Genomic DNA, 18,616 nt, shown 5'->3' on the forward strand with positions numbered 1-18,616 from the left:
TAATTTAGGTTATGCTTATTTTAGATTTTATTTTAGCTTATACTGAATTTATTTTTTTGAATATTATGAAGGACGATTACTATTTAAGTGAATATTGGATACCGTATAGTGGATACTTATGTTTTGGAATTCGTTCTGAAATGAAATAAAAAAAATGAAATCTGAACTCACGGTCAAGTTTTCAGGGTCTATTTGGTGGGATGGTATCGATCTTCAGGAAAGTCCATCCATATATTAATTTGCTGGGAAGACAAAGCTAAAAACTAGGATATAAGATTGAAATATTGGAGTCTATTGAACTCATTAGGTTAAGGAATTGATGAATTTTGTGATATTCTGTGTTAATATTCTGTGATATTAGAGAATTTTTAGGTAAATTAGAGAGCTTGATCGGAAATTAGAGAGACTATATTGGATAGAATTGAATTTAGCAAAAACATGGCAACTCAGGGAAGAATACAAACTAGAAGGGAGCAAGAAGAAGAAATGAAGAGAATACAAGAATTTATGAAAGAGCAGAAAAAGAAGGAGAAAAGGCAGGAAGAAGAAAAAAAAGAAAGAAAAACAAGAACGTGAAGATGAGAAGAAAAAGCAGGAAGAGAAGGAGAAGAGGCAGGAAGAAGAAAGAAAAAGAAGAGAAGGATAAAAGACTGGCAGAAAAAGAACAGAAGCAACAGAAGGAAAGAAACAGAGAAAAGCAAGAATTATTCCAGGATCTTAATAAAAGCCAACAAGAACTGTTAAAGGAATTCCGTAAGGAGCAAGAAAAGAAACAAGAAGAATGGCAACAGAAACAACTCGAGGAAAGGAGAAAAGAACATCACAAATTGTTGCAAGATTTGCATAAGAGACAAGAGGAATGGCAAGAGAAACAGAAGGAATCATTGGAGGAAATCATTAGGAAACGAGAAGATTAACAGAAAGGGATGATCGAGGAGTTAAAAAAGAAACAGGAAGAAATGACCGAGGAAATTTCCGGAGTTAAGAACGAAATTCAGAATATGCGGGCTGAGCTGACCGAGAGCATGGAAAATAAAAATAAGGAGATGCACGAAGAAATAAATAAAGTAAAAGAAGAAGTAACGGAAAGTCGTATCATTCAGAGGCAAATGGATGAAGAAATTAATAAGTTAACTACTAATCTGGAAGAGATAAGAGTTAGTAATGAGAAGAAATGGGAGGAAGTAAACAAAATAAATGAAAAGGTAACAGAGTCAAGAAATTATCAAAAGATTAAAGGATGAAGAGATTAATGAATTAACAAGTGGCATGGAAGGATTGAGTATGAGACACCAAAACTTAGAGGAGAAATTTAGTCAAGCTACAACGGTTTCGAGATCTCTTGCGAGGAATAGTGCCTGCGCTAGTCTCGAGAAGTCACGGGACCCCGTCTCAGACTGCCCATCACTACCTTCAGCAATATGATGTGTTTTTCAGTGCCGGATCATCCCAGAAGTATTTCTGCTGATGTATTTTACTTCTTTTGAATAAACAACACAGCGGGCTGTGCTATGTGGCATCTCTTCAAAATAACCTACATCCACGACTTACATCACTGCGTTTTGGACATAGTATTCAGGTTGTCGCGAACAATTTTTTTTAAAAAGTTGCTTTACATCACACCGACATAAATAGGTTTTATGGCGACAATAGGAGAGGAAAGGGCTAGGAGTGGGAAGGAAGCGGCTGTGGCCTTAATTAAGTTACAACCCCAGCATTTGCCTAGTGTGAAAATGGGAAACCACGGAAAACCATCTTCAGGCCTGCCAACAGTGAGGTTCGAATCGCGAACAATTAGACACCTACCTGTCGAAATAACCTGGGCAAACTCTGACATTGTAGATTACATATTCCACTCATGCATAATGGTGGTTGCATATGCAGCAAGGTGCATCTTGCCTCGTCTCGAGTTCGAATAATGCATGCCTCTAGTATCCAAGGTACCTACAGAAGCCGTCAGTTTCTGTACTTAGCCTATTCATTCATACACTTACAGCTGCATACAATACCAGAATGAGTATCCTTTATAATTATGTTATACTGCATCAAAATAGACCTCGGTAGAAATGAAAGAAATAAACGCCCTAGTCGCTTGTTGACACATATTTACGGAGGTTTGCTATTCACATTCTCGGCATAAACAACATTCATTTCCATCTACCTGTAGGCCTACGACATGCTGCTAGCCACACAATGCGGGGAAAACGCTCTCGAGATCTCTAAAAATTTCTTGCGAGAAATAGTGCCTGTGCTAGTCTCAAGACCTTGTCTCAGACTGCCCATCACCACCAAAAGGTCATGGTTAGCCTTCCATGTACTGACCATATTCAACTGCGGGAATATCATGGGCTTCAATGCATAAATCTAGCTATATACTAACAAATAACAGTGGAACATTTTCAAATATTCTTTATGTAACACCACATCCATGTACATATTTACAACTAATCATAACATTAAAGAAGAATGTCAAATACTGTCCAACACCCAAGTTACAACAGATCAAGGCCATTTCCAATGCCATGAAATTACATTTATGTTTTTATTAACATATCTACACTGTACCACAACAGAACACAATACTGGTTTAAATGCACATATTCCAGCGAAATAAATTAACATTTTTGGGCAAGTTTCTCTGACAGATGCAACAGCATCTGAAGAGAAATTTAATTAGCAAGAGATGGTAATTTAATTCTTTAAACAATGAGTATCTGTCCAAAATACAATCTTAACAATCTTTGTTATATTTTAAAATTTGAATTTGTGCCTCTATTTTGAGAAGTATTTTGTTCATTACTTGAAATGTAACTTTCAAATAACATTCACATCCAAAAGCTGTCATATCTCTACTGAAATCCTAAAATTTCATATCTAATAAATGACACATGTAAACCAAAAAATACTTTGAATTACATCATTGGAAGAAACTGAAAATGGAATGTTACTGTTTCATTCATATTTGCATCTTCTCTAGTCAGCAAATTTACGATTAGGGTTACGACCAAACAAGGCACTCCTGATTTCTGGTACAAGCTGCTGAGCAATAAGATCCAGACGAGCTTCCATTGTGTTGACGATTTTAATTCGACCTTTCTGCGCTTGCAATTCAACACCTCCTGTTGTCTCTGCTGAAAGGTATGACTCTGTGTCCACCTTCAAATTTATATCTTTTCCCGTTGCCTTTTTGTACTCATCTGCTATTGAAGATAGAATACCTTGAACTGCTGATTTGTCTGCTTCACGGACACGAATGTTCACGCTGGGCTCCAACAACTGTTATAAAGAAAGTTATGAATTATTGGTAAATATAGTATTATGATTTTTTTAACATTTAAATAATTAACACTTATTACAATTTCAGACCCTTATCCATAATACAGTATGCTAAATTTCATAAATAATCTATCTTGAAAAGAAAATTATAGGCACCATCAGTGATGGTAGGTAGATTTAAACAAAGCAAGCGTTCGACATGTATACAGGTGCGTTGGAAGTGTATTATATCGATGCTTCAAGCGCAGTGGCTGAAAATATGTTTAGAGTTGTAGCTTTTGGAAATTAGTATATCATTAAAGATACGATATGTACAATTTGTTTTAAACAATGCTGAATAAATTACAAATTATATCTTTTAAATTTTTTTTGTAGGTTTACAAGACTTTTTGGTAAGTTAAGAACCAGTGTTAGGTTTATTGGTCCACCCAATCAATACACTTCACTTTACAAGTGAAAACAATTTAATATTAAAATTTATTAAACATACTTTGGAACATGTTTTGTCTCATTTGAGACTTCTTCAGCCATAACGCTCGCAACAGATTACGATACTCATTGTTGCTGTCTAATAATTTTAAAAATGGAAGAACCCATATCTTTTATGAACTGTTTGAGAATACACTAAAGACAATAAATAATATGCAACTTTGGTCGAAGAACTCTAAATGCTACAAGCCAAGCTAATTTTCAGTCTAATCGGACTGCACAACAACGTGAAGAGCGAAATGAAACTGAAAGGATATGAATATCACAAATCCATGCAGCACAACATTCAGCTAATAATCTTCCGAGTTTGAATCGAGCTGCTTTCAGTTACGATGTTTCAATTGACTACAGTGCCTACCAATGCGTTGTTACTGAATCTATGAATTCAGTTTGCCAAAATTGTAAGGCATTGAAATACAAAAATGAAGCCGCTGGATTGTGTTGCGCAAATGGCAAAGTGGAATTAGTACCATTGATTCCACCACCAGATCCATTGTAGTCATTGGTTTCAGGAACAGGAACAGATTCCATACATTTCCTTACAAATATCCAAAAATATAACAACTGCTTTCAAATGACTTCATTTGAGGCAACAAATGTACTTCGGGACAATTTCATGCCAACTTTCAAGGTAACATATAACAAACAGACTTATCCCCCATATTGCTTTGTTTATTTTATATTATAGTTTTTGTAACAAAAATAAGAAACCTGTCCTCCTTAATTTACAGATACAAGGCCAAATATATCACAGAACAGGTTCACTGTTGCCGGTGTTAGATGGAGACTACAAATTCCTGCAAATTTATTTCATGGGCAATTCAATACAAGAAACTGATCTGCATTGTGCACATAACAGTTCAGTGATGAGGTCTATTGTAGAACAATTAGAAACATTCTTTCATCAACACAATCAGTTGATTACATTGTTCAAAACTGCACTGGATCTCATGCCATCTGATAATCACAAAATTGTAATCAGAGCTGATAAAACTCCTGTGGGCCAACATGCAAGACATTTCAATGCGCCAACAATTGATGAAGTTGCCATTGTTGTAGTTGGAGAAAATTCGGAAGTCTGTGATATTGTCTTACATCTCCGGAATGATCAGTTACAGCGTGTGTATGAAACACACTGCTCAAACGATGCGCTACAATATCCCATCATATTTTGGCAAGGTGAAGATATTTATCACTTCTCGATCAAGATGACAAATCCCCTTACAGGTAATTATAAATTTGGATATTTTGTATCAGCTACTATATGTATTATATGCAAGTTCAATCACTGTCATTAAAACAATAATTTATTTACAGGTGCCGAAACTAACAAAAAAGTCAGTTCAATGAAGTATTATTCATACCGCCTTATGGTTCGTGAAAATGAAAACAATCACATATTGAAATGTGGGCGATTATTTCACAAATATGCTGTTGATATGTATGTCAAAATTGAAACACAGCATTTGACATTCATCAAGTTGAACCAGAGCAAACTCCGTTCTGAAGAGTACATTCACCTTCGAGATGCGATTAACAGTGATGGAAATGCAGAGAATGTCGGCCGGATGACCATTCTTCCAGCAACATACATCGGAAGTCCTCGACATATGCATGAATATGCTCAAGATGCCATGTCGTATGTTCGTCATTATGGCACAGCAGATTTATTTATCACATTCACGTGCAATCAGCAGCGGATGGAAATCAAACAAGAGTTATTCCCTGGCCAATCCCCCATTGATCGCCATGACATTACAGCTAGAGTCTTCCAACAAAAGTTGAAATCTTTGGATTTCATTGTGAAACATAGTGTGTTTGGCGAGATGCGCTGCTGGATGTGTTCTGTGGAGTGGCAGAAACGTGGATTGCCTCATGCACATATTCTGATTTGGTTGGTTGAGAATATAAGACCAAATGAAGTTGATGAAGTGATATCAGCTGAAATCCCTGATGTACAAGTAGATCCAGGCTTGCATGAGGTAGTTATTAAAAACATGATTTATGGTCCCTGTGGAACACTTAATCAAAATTCACCGTGTATGCTGGATGGTAAATGTTCAAAGCGTTATCCACGGGCATTAGTACCAGAAACAATTACCGGAAATGAAGGTTATCCACTGTATCGCTGCCAGTCGACTGCAGACAACGGAAGATCAACAATAGTCAAATTGAATCAACAATACATATAAATTGATAATTGATAATTGTTCCATATTCACCGATCCTATCCAAGACTTTCAAGGCGAACATCAATGTTGAATCTTGCCATTCCGTCAAATCTATCAAATACATTTATAAATATGTAACCAAAGGAAGTGACATGGCTGTGATTGGAGTTAGTGCAGACAATTTCAATGAAGAAGTTACCCAATACCAAATGGGCTGCTACGTTAGCAGTAATGAAGCAATTTGGCGCGTTTTTTTCTTTTCCCATTCATGAAAGATACCCCACTGTTCACTTAGCCATACACTTAGAAAATGGTCAAAGAGTATATTTCACGGCTCAGAACGCATTACAAAGTGCTGTTGAACCACCATCTACAACCTTGACCAGTTTTTTTTTTAAATTGTGTCAGAATGATGATTTCTCCCAAACACTGCTATACTCCGAAATGCCAAAATATTATACTTGAAATCAATCTTCAAAGAAATTTCAATGACGAAAACAAGGAAAACCAGTTCCAGGTTACCCAAATGTATATTCCACCGATGCAATAGGTCGAATTTATTCAGTCCATCCAAGCAACGATGAGTGTTTTTATTTGCCCAACATCATTCCATCATTTACGAACTGTTAATAGTGAATTGTGTGGCTCTTACGGAGAAGCCTATGTTTGCAACTGTTAGAAAATGACGTTCATTGGGATCAAACTCTCAATGATGCTGTAATTTCTTCACAACCTCATCATATACGAACTGGTTTTCCATAATTATATCAACATGCTGCCTATCAAAACCAATTGATTTATGGATCAAATACAAAGATGATATGTGTGATGATATCTTTCATTAAATGCGCATCACAACAGGAAATCCAAATTTACAAATCAGTGAAGAAATGTACAATGAGGCGTTGATATCAATGGAGAACATGTGCTTGATGATATCAAACTAAGTATTATCTCAATTAGGCATGGCTGCATCCAATCGCCCGATGCACAACGCTTTTAATCAAGAGTTGCAACGTGAAAAACTGTACGATCTCGATGCTTTAAGAGAATCAGTTCGAATAAATATTCCGCTGTTGAACCAACAACAAAAGTATGTATGTGATACTCTAATGAAAGTTGTAAATGATGGAACTGGAGGGATTTACTTCTTGGACGCTCCCGGGGGTAAAGGAAAAACTTTCTTAATTTAATTGATTTTAGCAACAATTCGCTCACACAATGAAATTGCACTCGCACTTGCTTCATCGGGCATTGCAGCTACATTGTTGGAAGGCGGTCGAACAGCCCATTCAGCGCTAACATTGCCATTGAATATGCAACGCAACGAAACTCCGACCTCCAACATATTGAACTTTGCAATGACAAAGGTTTTGCAGCAATGTAAATTTATAGTGTGAGATGAATGCACCATGGCACATAAAAAGTCTTTGGAGGCATTAGACCGAACCATGCAAGATCTGCGGAACAATCAAAACCGATTTGGTGGAGCGATGATTTTGTTAGCCATTGCCAGTGATTCCATGATCAATGCCAGCTGATGAACTTAATTGCATGTTTAAAATCATCAGTTTTGTGGAAACACGTCAAGATACTAAATTTAAGCCAGAATATGAGTGTCGAGTTGCTAAATGATCCATCTGGAGAGATATTTTCAAAACAACTAATTGACATTGGTAATGGCAAATTCCCTTCGGACGTTCTGACTGGCTGCATTACTTTTCCTGACAATTTTTGTCAGTTTACTGAATCCAAAACCGAACTCATTCAAGAGGTGTTTCCAAACATTGCTCAAAATTATATCTGGTTGAGCGAACGAGCTATATTGGCTGCCAAAAACATGGATGTAAATGAGTTAAGTTTCAAAATTCAAAATGAAATTGCCGGTGAATTGAGGACATACAAATCAGTTGATTCCGCTACTAACCAAGGTGATGTCGTCAACTATCCACCCGAATTTTTGAGCTTGCTGGATTTGCCAGGATAGCCGCTTCACATTCTTCAAATAAAGGCCGGATCACTGGTTGTAATGTTGCGAAATATCAACCAACGGCGTCTTTGTAATGGCACACGGCTAGCGGTGAAAAAATTACTGAACAACGTGATCGAAGCGACCATTCTAACGGGGAAGTATAAAGGAGAAGCGTTTTGATACCACGCATCCCTACGATTCCTACTGACATACCATTTGAATTTAAACGACTGCGGTTTCTAGTACGGCTCGCTTTTGCTATGACCATAAATAAATCCCAGGGGCAGTCATTGAGTGTTTGCGGCATTAATCTTGAAAACCCATGTTTCTCGCAAAGCCAATTGTATGTTGCCTGTTCCAGTGTTGGAAAACCATCAACTTTGTTTGTTTACGCTCCAGGTAATCAAACAAAAAATATCATGTACCTTAAAGCTTTACAATGAAAAATATCTTCATAGTGTTGATTGGAATCAGTGTTGTCTATGATAGTTATTTCCTACAAAGAAAGAGGAGTAAGTTTTGCCACATTATCTTCACGCCATCAACTTACCAAATTACTTGATTTGCGACGGGGGATAATTATGTCTCTGTGAGGGATTTGAAGACCTGCTGAACAGTTCACATCTACGTTACAGTCAATCAGGGTTATTTCTGGTTATGCTGTGACCTATTTGAGCATTTCCTTATTCACAATCAAGATATTAATATTACAGGTAATGAAAACCTGTTTCCAGTAGTTTCTTACTAACTTTTGGTAGCAGTAGAAAATTAACTGATTTGATGATGATGATGTAGTCATTTGCACTATTCTGATTTTTGCGTGCAGTACAGACTGAATTTGAGTTCGTTCCATTGCCATTTATTTTTGACAGAACGACGTCTTTTGGGTGGGCTAGTACTGTAATATATTTACAATAAATGTAAACTTTAATCTTACCTAAGAAATATCACAACTTCAATATTTTCAAGCAGAAAAAAATAATTTTAAGTGCTGCTTTTAGTGTGCATAACACTTTTAAATGATATAATCAAATAATAAATCATATTACTTAAACTACCATAAAAGAAATGAAATAATCCATTTTATTTTTATTATTACAACTTCCCCCATGCGGAGGCTGCCACAAGGACAAAGTATGTTGACTACACAGTATTTTGTCTTCTAAGTTACTGTTGACTTTGCTAGTGTGTCAGGTAGAAGATTCACCAAAAGGCTCAGGAATAGATTTGCAATACGGTTCTTCAGATGTTATATAGATGATTGCGGAGTATGGTCACTGAACCTTGTATTGCGGCGATAGCGATGTCGTGAAGTCGTGTCCGGCTGAGACAGAGAGAATCCCATAGCTGTACAAGAAATTTAGGGATTGTGCCTCGAGCTCCGATCATGAGTCCATGGACGGAAATATTGTCTAGGTGATATTTATCTTTATAGTAGTTTACAGTTGGCTGGTAAATTGACTTCTTTTCGGCGTCCACCTCTTCGGCCTGGCCAACGTGCGACTCGAAGCGTATTGTGGGATCTAAGATTAGCCCTTGCTTGCTAGCTGGTTGAAAGGCTATCATGTCAATACGTCTGTTACTCCCGTCGGTAGCTAGGCCAGAGACCTCTTCGTGCACCGTGAAACCGTGATCCCTCAGCGAGGTCGCAATCATGTGTCGTATTGTATGATGGCGGGAATTTCTCAATACCTCCCCGTGAGGGCAGGCTCCCAGGACATGGGCAAGGGTTTCGTGCTCTCTGTGGCAACGCCGACAGGGGGTGTTGTCCTGGGACCTTCCTGGCACGGAGCGAACGGCGCACACGTTCGCTGTCATCTTGATGGCCTCTCTCCATTCCGCACAGGATAAGCCTCGGTGATCTCTTATCCATTTGTTCGCTGGCGTGTATTCCTGGAAGAGTCCGATGCCCTTTCCTTTGTGCGGCAACTTTGTCCATGACTGAACTTCTCTGTCTCGTTGTATCTGTCGGACCTTCCTTACGTTGGGAAGATGGCTATTTTTGGACATAACTCGATCATTCATTTCTATGCCTAGATCTTGCAAACAAATTGTACATTCTTGTTCCAAGTTTCTAGTTGCATTAATGTAGCCGTTATTTGCAAGCGATAATTTATTACAGATGTTAATATGCTGTAGTTTGGCTTCCCAAGTGGCGCGAAACAAACCGAGGCCTTTATACTTCCTTTCGGAGTATACCATGTGATCCGGAACGTCTGCTGGTAGTTGTAATAATTCTTTAGTTCCACTCTTTAATATTTTATCCGCATCTGATAGAAAAGATTGAGGTATCTTGTTAAGGGGAGTAACTTGGAGTGGATACATAAGAGTAGGTGATATTGAACTATTTAAAATTGAAAATTTCTGGTCAGATTGCAGCAATGGTGAGCTAACAAGGGTGTCAATCTTGTTTCGCGTCTTTTCAAGTACGGCTTGTGGATCCAGTTTAATTTCATTGATGAAATTCACACCTAAGTAACGAATCGCACTTCCGTTGCACTGTGATTTAATTTCACAGTCGTCATTAATGATGATATTCTCCTCCATTAGCCGACCTTTCTTGATAGAAAGACAAGCTGATTTTGAAGCGCTGATGTCCAGGCCGAGTTCCTTAAATCTTTCTATGGCGATCCTGGCTAGTTCAGCAGCAGATTCAGTGTTTTTCCCAAATATTACCGTGTCGTCGGCGAAACACATTATAGTGAGGTTAGGCTCCTCGTTTGCAATCGAGTAACCGTAATTCCTTGCTAAAGAATCTTTCAGAAAGTTCTTCCACAATATGATTGGTAGCGATGTTAAATAATGCCGGTGACAAAGGGGAGTCTTGAAGCACACCGCGATTAATTTTGATGGGTTTTGATCCCTGTTTTCGTGTCTGTATCTGTGTTACGTTTCCCTCTTGTAGATCAATTATCAGTCTTGTCAGTTTTTCGGGAACTCCGACCGACTCCAGTGTGCTCTGGAGGTGCGCATGTCCGACGTTATCAAAAGCTTTGCGAACGTCGAGAAATATAATGCATGCATCGTTCTTTTCTTGCCTAGTTTGCTGTAAAGCGGCTTCCAAAATTGAGGTATTTATGTAAGTACCGGGTGTATTGGTGAAACCCCTTTGGTTGTCATGAAACCCAATGTAGTTCCGAAGCTGTTTGTCAAGAACTCTCTCGATGACTCGTCTAATAACTGAGCATATAGTAGTAATTGGACGCCAGTTACTGGGATTGTTTACGTCACCTCCTTTATGAACCAGAATTGTACGGGCTTTCTTGAAAGTCGATGGTACTAACCCTGTTGTTAGCATTCTAGTGGCAATGATTGCGATTATCTCTGAAATCGTGCTGTTTTTAATAGCTCGGACGATTACGTGGTCAGGACCGCTTGCGGTGTCTATCTTGATTTTCTGTGTTGCCTGAATAATGTCTTCTTTAGATATGACCGGATTGTATAGGTCGTTAGTCTCCATGATTTCACTCTCAGTGAATTTTTGAGGGTATTCTGGTCTCTTGTGGTCGTTAGGCCGAGAAAATATGTCCGAAAAGAATGTGTGCAATACATCTTCTTTCAGGCTGCAAATTGGTTGTTCGTTTGTAAACACATCGCGTATGGCTTTTCGCCGCTGATTGTAATAGTAGAACTGAGTGGATTCATACATGTACTTCCTTCTTCTCTTCTCTCTTCTCCTTTTCGTTGATCTTTCAGGGTTTGAAGAGGTCCTATATGAACGTTGGGCAGAATTTAGTTGGCCATTCTTTCTCAGTTCGTAATATTTCTGGGCGGGGTGTTTCGGCCCGGGAAGAATATGTGGTACTGAAGCTAAGAATTGGACAAAGTCATTAACAGCCTCGTCGAAGTGGTCGTCTGTTAGGTTTTCAGAAAACTTTGATTTCCATTCAATCAGATCGCGGTTGTACTCGTCCATATTCGGAGCTTGAGTAGTAGCGGTATTGGTTGTGGTTTCATTGGACTGACGATTCTCTGGAGAATTTCGTATAATGCTGATTTTACTCTGCTTCTTGACCAGGGTATCTCTGTGCACTGCAGGGCGAGCTCTGCTAACGTGTATGCTTACGCCCCTATCGGATCGATAATATTTTCCACAGTGCGTGCATTGTACACCATGTGATTGTTGTTCGTCGGAAAGATTGTTAGCCATATTGCGAACATGTATATGTGACCGTATAACTACGGTTGAAATATTCTTGTCTATGCGCTGTTATCCAGAAAAGAATATAAAACGAGCCACGTGATCTTCTAACATCACTGCCTTGTCGACTTGATTTTCTGAATGAGGCGGCGGAATACTAGGATATATGACAATCACATAACAGGCGACATGTATAAAAGTTAACCATACTAAACTTTTCAACTATCAATAATCTACACCACACGAAAAAAATAAAGACTATATACACTTCAAGTCCTCTCGGATAAGGGATGTACAGTACTCCACAAGCAAGAAACCGTGAAAAGATGTAAGTTCAAAGTAATAAATGTCTTCCTTTATGATTGTCTCCACAAAACTGGGTCACGTTTTACGTATACCTTCCGCCAGGTTTGAGTGAAGTATAGATCATATCCTATGCAACACCAAACGAAGAGCGCAGGTTGTCCTTTTTCCAGTAGAAGGACTTCTCTCCAGTATGTACCGTTATGTGTAGCCGGAGGTCACTTCGCCTAGCGAATAGTTTGTTGCAATACTAACACTGAGAGAGCCTTTCCCCTTTATGAAGAAGCAAGTAGGTGCGAAGATTACTAAGTAGACAAAACGTCTTATTGCATTTCATACAGGGGTATGGCTTTTCTCCAGTATGTACGACTTCGTGTTGTCGGAGGCTACCCTTTAACTTCAAATGCTTTATTGCATTATTTACAATAGAATGGTCTTTCTCCGGTAGGCGTGATGATATGTTGCTTGAGAGACGGGCTTGACTAAACGTTTAAATTGTATTCCTGACACTGAGATGGTGTTTCTCCATTATGAAAAAGCGGGTGCCTTTGTAGATTACCTCGCTGGGTAGGCGTTTTATTGCATTACCGGCACTGGGATGGCCTCGATCCAGTATGTATAACAGTGTGTGTTCGGAGTTTGCTGTTAGTTGTAGACGGCTTGTTGCATTCTTAACAGCGGATTGGACTGTCTTTAGTATGCGGCGTCATGTGTTTTCGGAAGCTAGATCTATTATTCTTTCAAATGCATTGTTACAATCCTGGCATTGGGAGGGCCTTTCGCCATTATGAACAGGCAGCAGGGTTTGGAGCTGAAAGTCTACGGAAATTGTTTTATTGCATTGCCTGCACTGGAATATCTTTAATCCCGTATGAGGAGTTGTGTGTCTTTGTAGAATGCTCCTTGTTGTAAACCACCATATTGTGATTTTTATTTTTTACGGTGAAACAGCCTCTGTCCAGTATGCACGTTGCAGGAGATTGCCCCCCGGTTGTACAAGCTTTATTGCGTTCGACGCAGCGTAGCGGTTCCTCTCCGGTATGTGTACACTATCCGTGTTCGTTGACTAACCTGGACCCTTAGACAACAGTACATATTCTTGACTAAAGAATCTCCCAGTAAAAGACGAAATTTAAACTTAACCTCTTTCGATTTACTCTGTTATTTAGGACTCGCTCCCGCGTAAACGGCTGTAATATCTTCTTCTGGATTCCCAAGGACTTCAAAGCGATTTGCTGTTGTTGTGGGCGATGTGTAGTTTATGTCGCGTGTTATCGTTGGGGGTGCTTTCAATGTTTGTACTGTCTCATATTATTCACTTCTACGATGTTTTCTCGATCTAGAAGACGGTCGATTTCTTCCTGTGCATTTTTATCTCTTCTTAATATTCTAATAATTTTCTCCTCAATAGCAAGCTGCGGCTTGATTTGGCGAACGATAGCAACGATAAACTTGGTAGCCACTTCATCAAAGGTCCCATGTCCATTATGGCTATTTTCCCCTTAGACCGCATTAGTATCACGTTCTTATATTTCTTGACCCTGTGTGCGTAACACCTGTCTACATCATAACCTGCACGTTTCCCCACACTGTCTGTATACCGGTACTGCCGTTTTCAATTATGGCTAGAAAAATGTCATTACGGCGTACTTCCAGTTTGAATGACTTGTAACGACATCGCATTGATGTACCAGACCTCTGGTCAGCATGGGTTTCGTTGTTCAGGTGGTTGATTTGCAACTCATTCTTCAAGTAAGAGATTCGGCGGTGCTTGGGACTCTGAATAATGTCCTGTCCATTCCATACTACAAGAATATCCACTAAATAAAATGCTGGCACACGAATTTATCATAGAATAATTAAGTAAATATACTCTTCTTCCACCACACGAAATAGTTCCCTTATTATTCATGGTGCCACTACTCCAACACTGGCTTGGATGTCAAATACTGCCATGTTACACCGGTCGTAATCAGTAAGTTACATATCGTCTAACAGAAAGTTTGAATGACTTGCAACAACCGTCGCATTGATGTATCAGACCTCTGGACCACATGGGTTTCGTTGTTCAGGTGGTTGATTTCCAATCCGTTCTTCAAGCAAGATGAGAGACTCCACGGTGCTTACGGCCCTGAACAATGTCCTGTCCGTTCCAACTAAATCTGACATTATGAACTACCTGGGTATACTTGATCTGAGAAGCCGTTTACAGTTCTCTGATCTATGTTACCTGCACAAAATAATCAATGGCTACACCAAATGTAATTCTCTTCCAGCGTACTTCCCTATACACGTTCCTCCCCGCCCTACACGCAACCGGCGCACCCATCATGTGTCCCATCTGCGCCTAACCTTACAACAACGCTCTATCTTCCACCGTCTCCCTACTCTTGGTAATTCACTACCCGATATCGACATATTCACACCTTTCGCATCCTTCAAACAAAAAATTAAAAGATTCCTTTGAAGTCCTCTCCAGGTTTTCACTTTCTTCCGTCCCTCCAACCCTTGACCTTTCTTCTTCTTAATTTCTGAAACCGACAAGTGCCAGTTACCGTTGTCATTGTTGTTACATTGTTAAAATTGTTAATTATTGTTGCTACTTAATATTGTTGTTTATACCTTTGTTATCTTTTATACTTATTTAAAATTATTATTATTATTATTATTATTATTATTATTATTATTATTATTAGTGTAAAATGGCCCTCCATAGGCTGTATCTAATAATTAAATAAATAAATAAATAAATAAATAAATAAATAAATAAATAAATAAATAAATAAATGTCCACTAAAAAGAAATAATAATAATGCTGCCACACGGATATATTACAGAATAACTAACTAAATATATTTATCAACACATCAACTCTTGTTCCACTACGCAAAATAATTGCCTTATCATTCTTGGCGCCACCACTCCAACGCTGGCTCAAATGTCAGACACTACCACATTACACCAGTCACAATCGGTAGGTCACGCATCATCCTATGGAAAGTTGGCACTCACTTCACGCAACCATCAAAAAAGCATCCTACGATTTCACGGCATTTCGGCCACAAACAACGCATATACGGGAGCACTCCGTGACCCTTATCTTACTCGACCGCCATATAACAAATTTTTACAAACATTTTCAAGGTAAAAGTCCAAATTCATCAGTCATGCTGCTGATTGTAAGGAAAGGATTTTTCTCAAATGCATAAACAACAGCAGAGGTAGTATCTTTTTTTTCTCTCCTGTTTTTGGCTTTCGATGGTCTTGTTGGGCTTGCTCACCACTCTAGACGTCTCCAATTGGCATGGTACTGCATGTTTGCCTCCCATACATCAAGAATTTGACCCCTGTTGACTTGCGAATGCACTGTTCCTAGCAACCCCACCTCCTGCAACCTGTATTTTTGTTTACATCAACCAACCATTGCTAATAATGCCTGTTCACAAATTTGCATACATAGAAGACAGAAAGATAGGATGAGGGAAAGCAAAATTACAGGCCAGGGTGAGAAAAAGGAGCAAAAGGGAGGAGAGACATTACTCGTTACCATCTTTCTTGAATGGTCCCTTTCTGATTAAACCCAGTTCTTCCAGATACTGATAAATAAATTGAGCAACGAACAATTCAGACCTTTTAAAAATCATGTTTAATCAATACTAAATTCCAAGTAAAAATTTGTGTGGAGTGGATGGATGCGATTTACTGTGTAAGCACATGTGAATAGCCTACACATAAATTCTTTCAGTTCATGCCAGCTTGCATCCAACAAACTGGCCAATTGTCAGATCGCCTGAGTTTATTCATCCTGCCCATGTGGAGAACAGATCGCTGAGTTCGAATGGAATCTATAAACTTGACCATATTAATGGTCTATAGTGGTCCGTACTGACTACTTAGTGACAATCTCACCCACACTGAAAAACAAAGATAATACGAGTCTGCCTTGTCAATTTGTTTAAAAAAACATACTATCTGTTGGGAGCACTTTAATCAGTCATATACATTAAAGTATAATAGTATTAAATAGAGTTATCTTTTTAGTTTCTTCTTCTGCTCCAAAAACTACTTCATCCTGTCGGACTTAGTTGCCCTTTGGTTGTCAGTAATGGTTATTTCCTTTGTTCAAATGTTATGAGTTTGAATCGTAAATGTTTATTCCTTAGAATCCTCTTCTCTTTTCTGCCTTCAATTTGAAGCATTGATGAATTCAATTCTTCTAAATCATTCATGATCTCTGTGAACCAAGTGTTCATTTTATTTTTCCAGAAGTATCTAAATAACTGCTTCACTAGTCTGGTTTCTGGCAGTCTGAATACATGACAAAAAAGGCAAATCTCCCTTTCCGCATTGTATCCATTATTGATTCACTTTCACGATATACCATTTTATTAGGTAATAATCTCCATTGGCCATCAACTTTGTGTTTCTTTTTGATGATTGTCCTGATGTTTCTTCTATCTACTTTCTGAAATTTATCGGTTGTTGATCTAGTGTTTAACTTGAAGAGTGTTTCACTAGCATAAGTTGCTTCGGGTTTTACAACTGTATTGTAATGTTGAAATTTAGCATTCATAGAGAGAAATTTATTTTATAAGTTGGCCAGGTGATTTGCTGTGCTGTTTTCAGTTTAGATGTTCTGCTGTCGATTGTTGTCTTCTCTTTTGTTTTCCAGGTTATAATTACTCAAGATATTTGAACTTCTTCACAATCTTAATTTGTTTGCCACTGTCCAGGTGAATGGCTGGTGTTTCGATTCTGAAGGTCGGCATCATTTCAGTCTTTTCAAACAGGCCACAGCTAAACAATAATGACAAGAGTCCATCTCCCTGTTGAAGTCCAGTGTGGATTACAAATGGCTCAGACAATTCACCTCTAAAGTTCACTTTCGACTTAGTATGTATTCTTAAGAGTGATTCCAATAAGACTGATGAGTTTTTGGTGTAAACCAAATTCTTTACGGACTTTCAGTAGTGAGTCATGATGAATATCGTTATAAGCTTTTTTGAAATCAACAAAAGTGATGATTAATCTCTTGTTCCAAACTCTATGGTGTTTCATTATCCACTTAAGACTGATGATTTGATCGGGACAGCTTCGTCCTGGTCGAAATCCTCCCTGTTATTTTCCCAGTTCCTGGACAAGTTGTTTCTGAATTCTTGTATATATAATTTTATATAAAATCTTACAAGTAACATCAAGCAGATATATACCCCGATAATTACTGGGATCCAATCTATCACCTTTTTTGTGCAGTGGCTGGATTATTGCTGCAGTCCATTTCTCAGGCATTTTTTTCAGCATTCCAGATGTCTATGATATGTTTATGTAAATTTTGAAGAATTTATTTATTTGCATTCTTCAATAGTTCTGCTACCAACTGATTCTCTCCTGGCACTATGTAGTTCTTGAGGGAATGTACTGCTTTGATCACTTGATCGTGGAATTTAATTTTTTGGGGAAGGATCAAAATTGAATTTAAAATAGTTGGCCATAGTATTGGCATTATCCCTATTATTGTGTGCCATCTCCCCATTTTTATTTTTCATCATAAGTGTAGGTGGAGCGTACTTTGATTGATATTGTTGGAATGTTTTGTAACAGTCTCTTGTTTTATGTTGACTAAATGCTGCTTCTATGGTATTCAGTGTTTTTTTGTTGATAATTTCATTTAATTCTCATTATGCCTTTAAAACTTTAATACAAAGGGCAATAGGAAAGTTTTGCAATGTGAGTGAACGCTTTAGACTTCTTCAAAATAATTTGCACCACACTCAATACACTTCTCCATACGTCGAAACCATTCACTGAACCAACTCTGCCACTTTTCTTCGGTTACATTTTCACACCCTTGATCCCATGCTGCCAGAAGCTCCTCGTCGTATGCAAAACGCCGCCCTTTCAGCTCCATCTTCACTTCTGGGACGAGTGCAAAGTCATTTGGGGCAAGATCAGGACAGTATGGAGGGTAATCAAGCACAGTCAACCCTGATCTGACAAGAAAATCCATTGTTACATTAGCACAATGTTCTGGAGCATTGTCATGATGCAAGAGCCAAGTGTTGAGCCGTGACCTTGGACGGAGCTGCTTGAGAGCCTGGATGACCTGAGGCAGACAAGTCTCACTATACCCAGGTAGAGAGAGTATTGTGGGGTTGCTGGAGCTATCGCAGCTCACAGGTTTTGGTCAAGATTTCCCTGTCACCACATGATTTTCTCCAGGACAAAATTCTATCTAAGATCTACTGGGAATTGAACCTTGGCCAT

The 18,616-nt window shown here is 38.5% G+C and overlaps 1 protein-coding gene across 1 annotated transcript in view; it reads right to left on the minus strand.

Annotated features, from left to right (window-relative positions):
* Positions 1-2,393: 2,393 nt before the first annotated feature.
* Vha26 (V-type proton ATPase subunit Vha26) overlaps positions 2,394-18,616 on the minus strand; it is a 47,885-nt gene continuing 31,662 nt past the window's right edge. The window contains exon 4 of the mRNA XM_067142936.1: positions 2,394-3,276. Coding sequence (XP_066999037.1) covers positions 2,974-3,276 — 303 coding nt within the window. The 3' untranslated portion in view covers positions 2,394-2,973. The remainder of the gene's footprint in view (positions 3,277-18,616) is intronic.

Source organism: Anabrus simplex, chromosome 3 (assembly GCF_040414725.1).
Source record: "Anabrus simplex isolate iqAnaSimp1 chromosome 3, ASM4041472v1, whole genome shotgun sequence".
Lineage (NCBI taxonomy): Eukaryota > Metazoa > Arthropoda > Insecta > Orthoptera > Tettigoniidae > Anabrus > Anabrus simplex.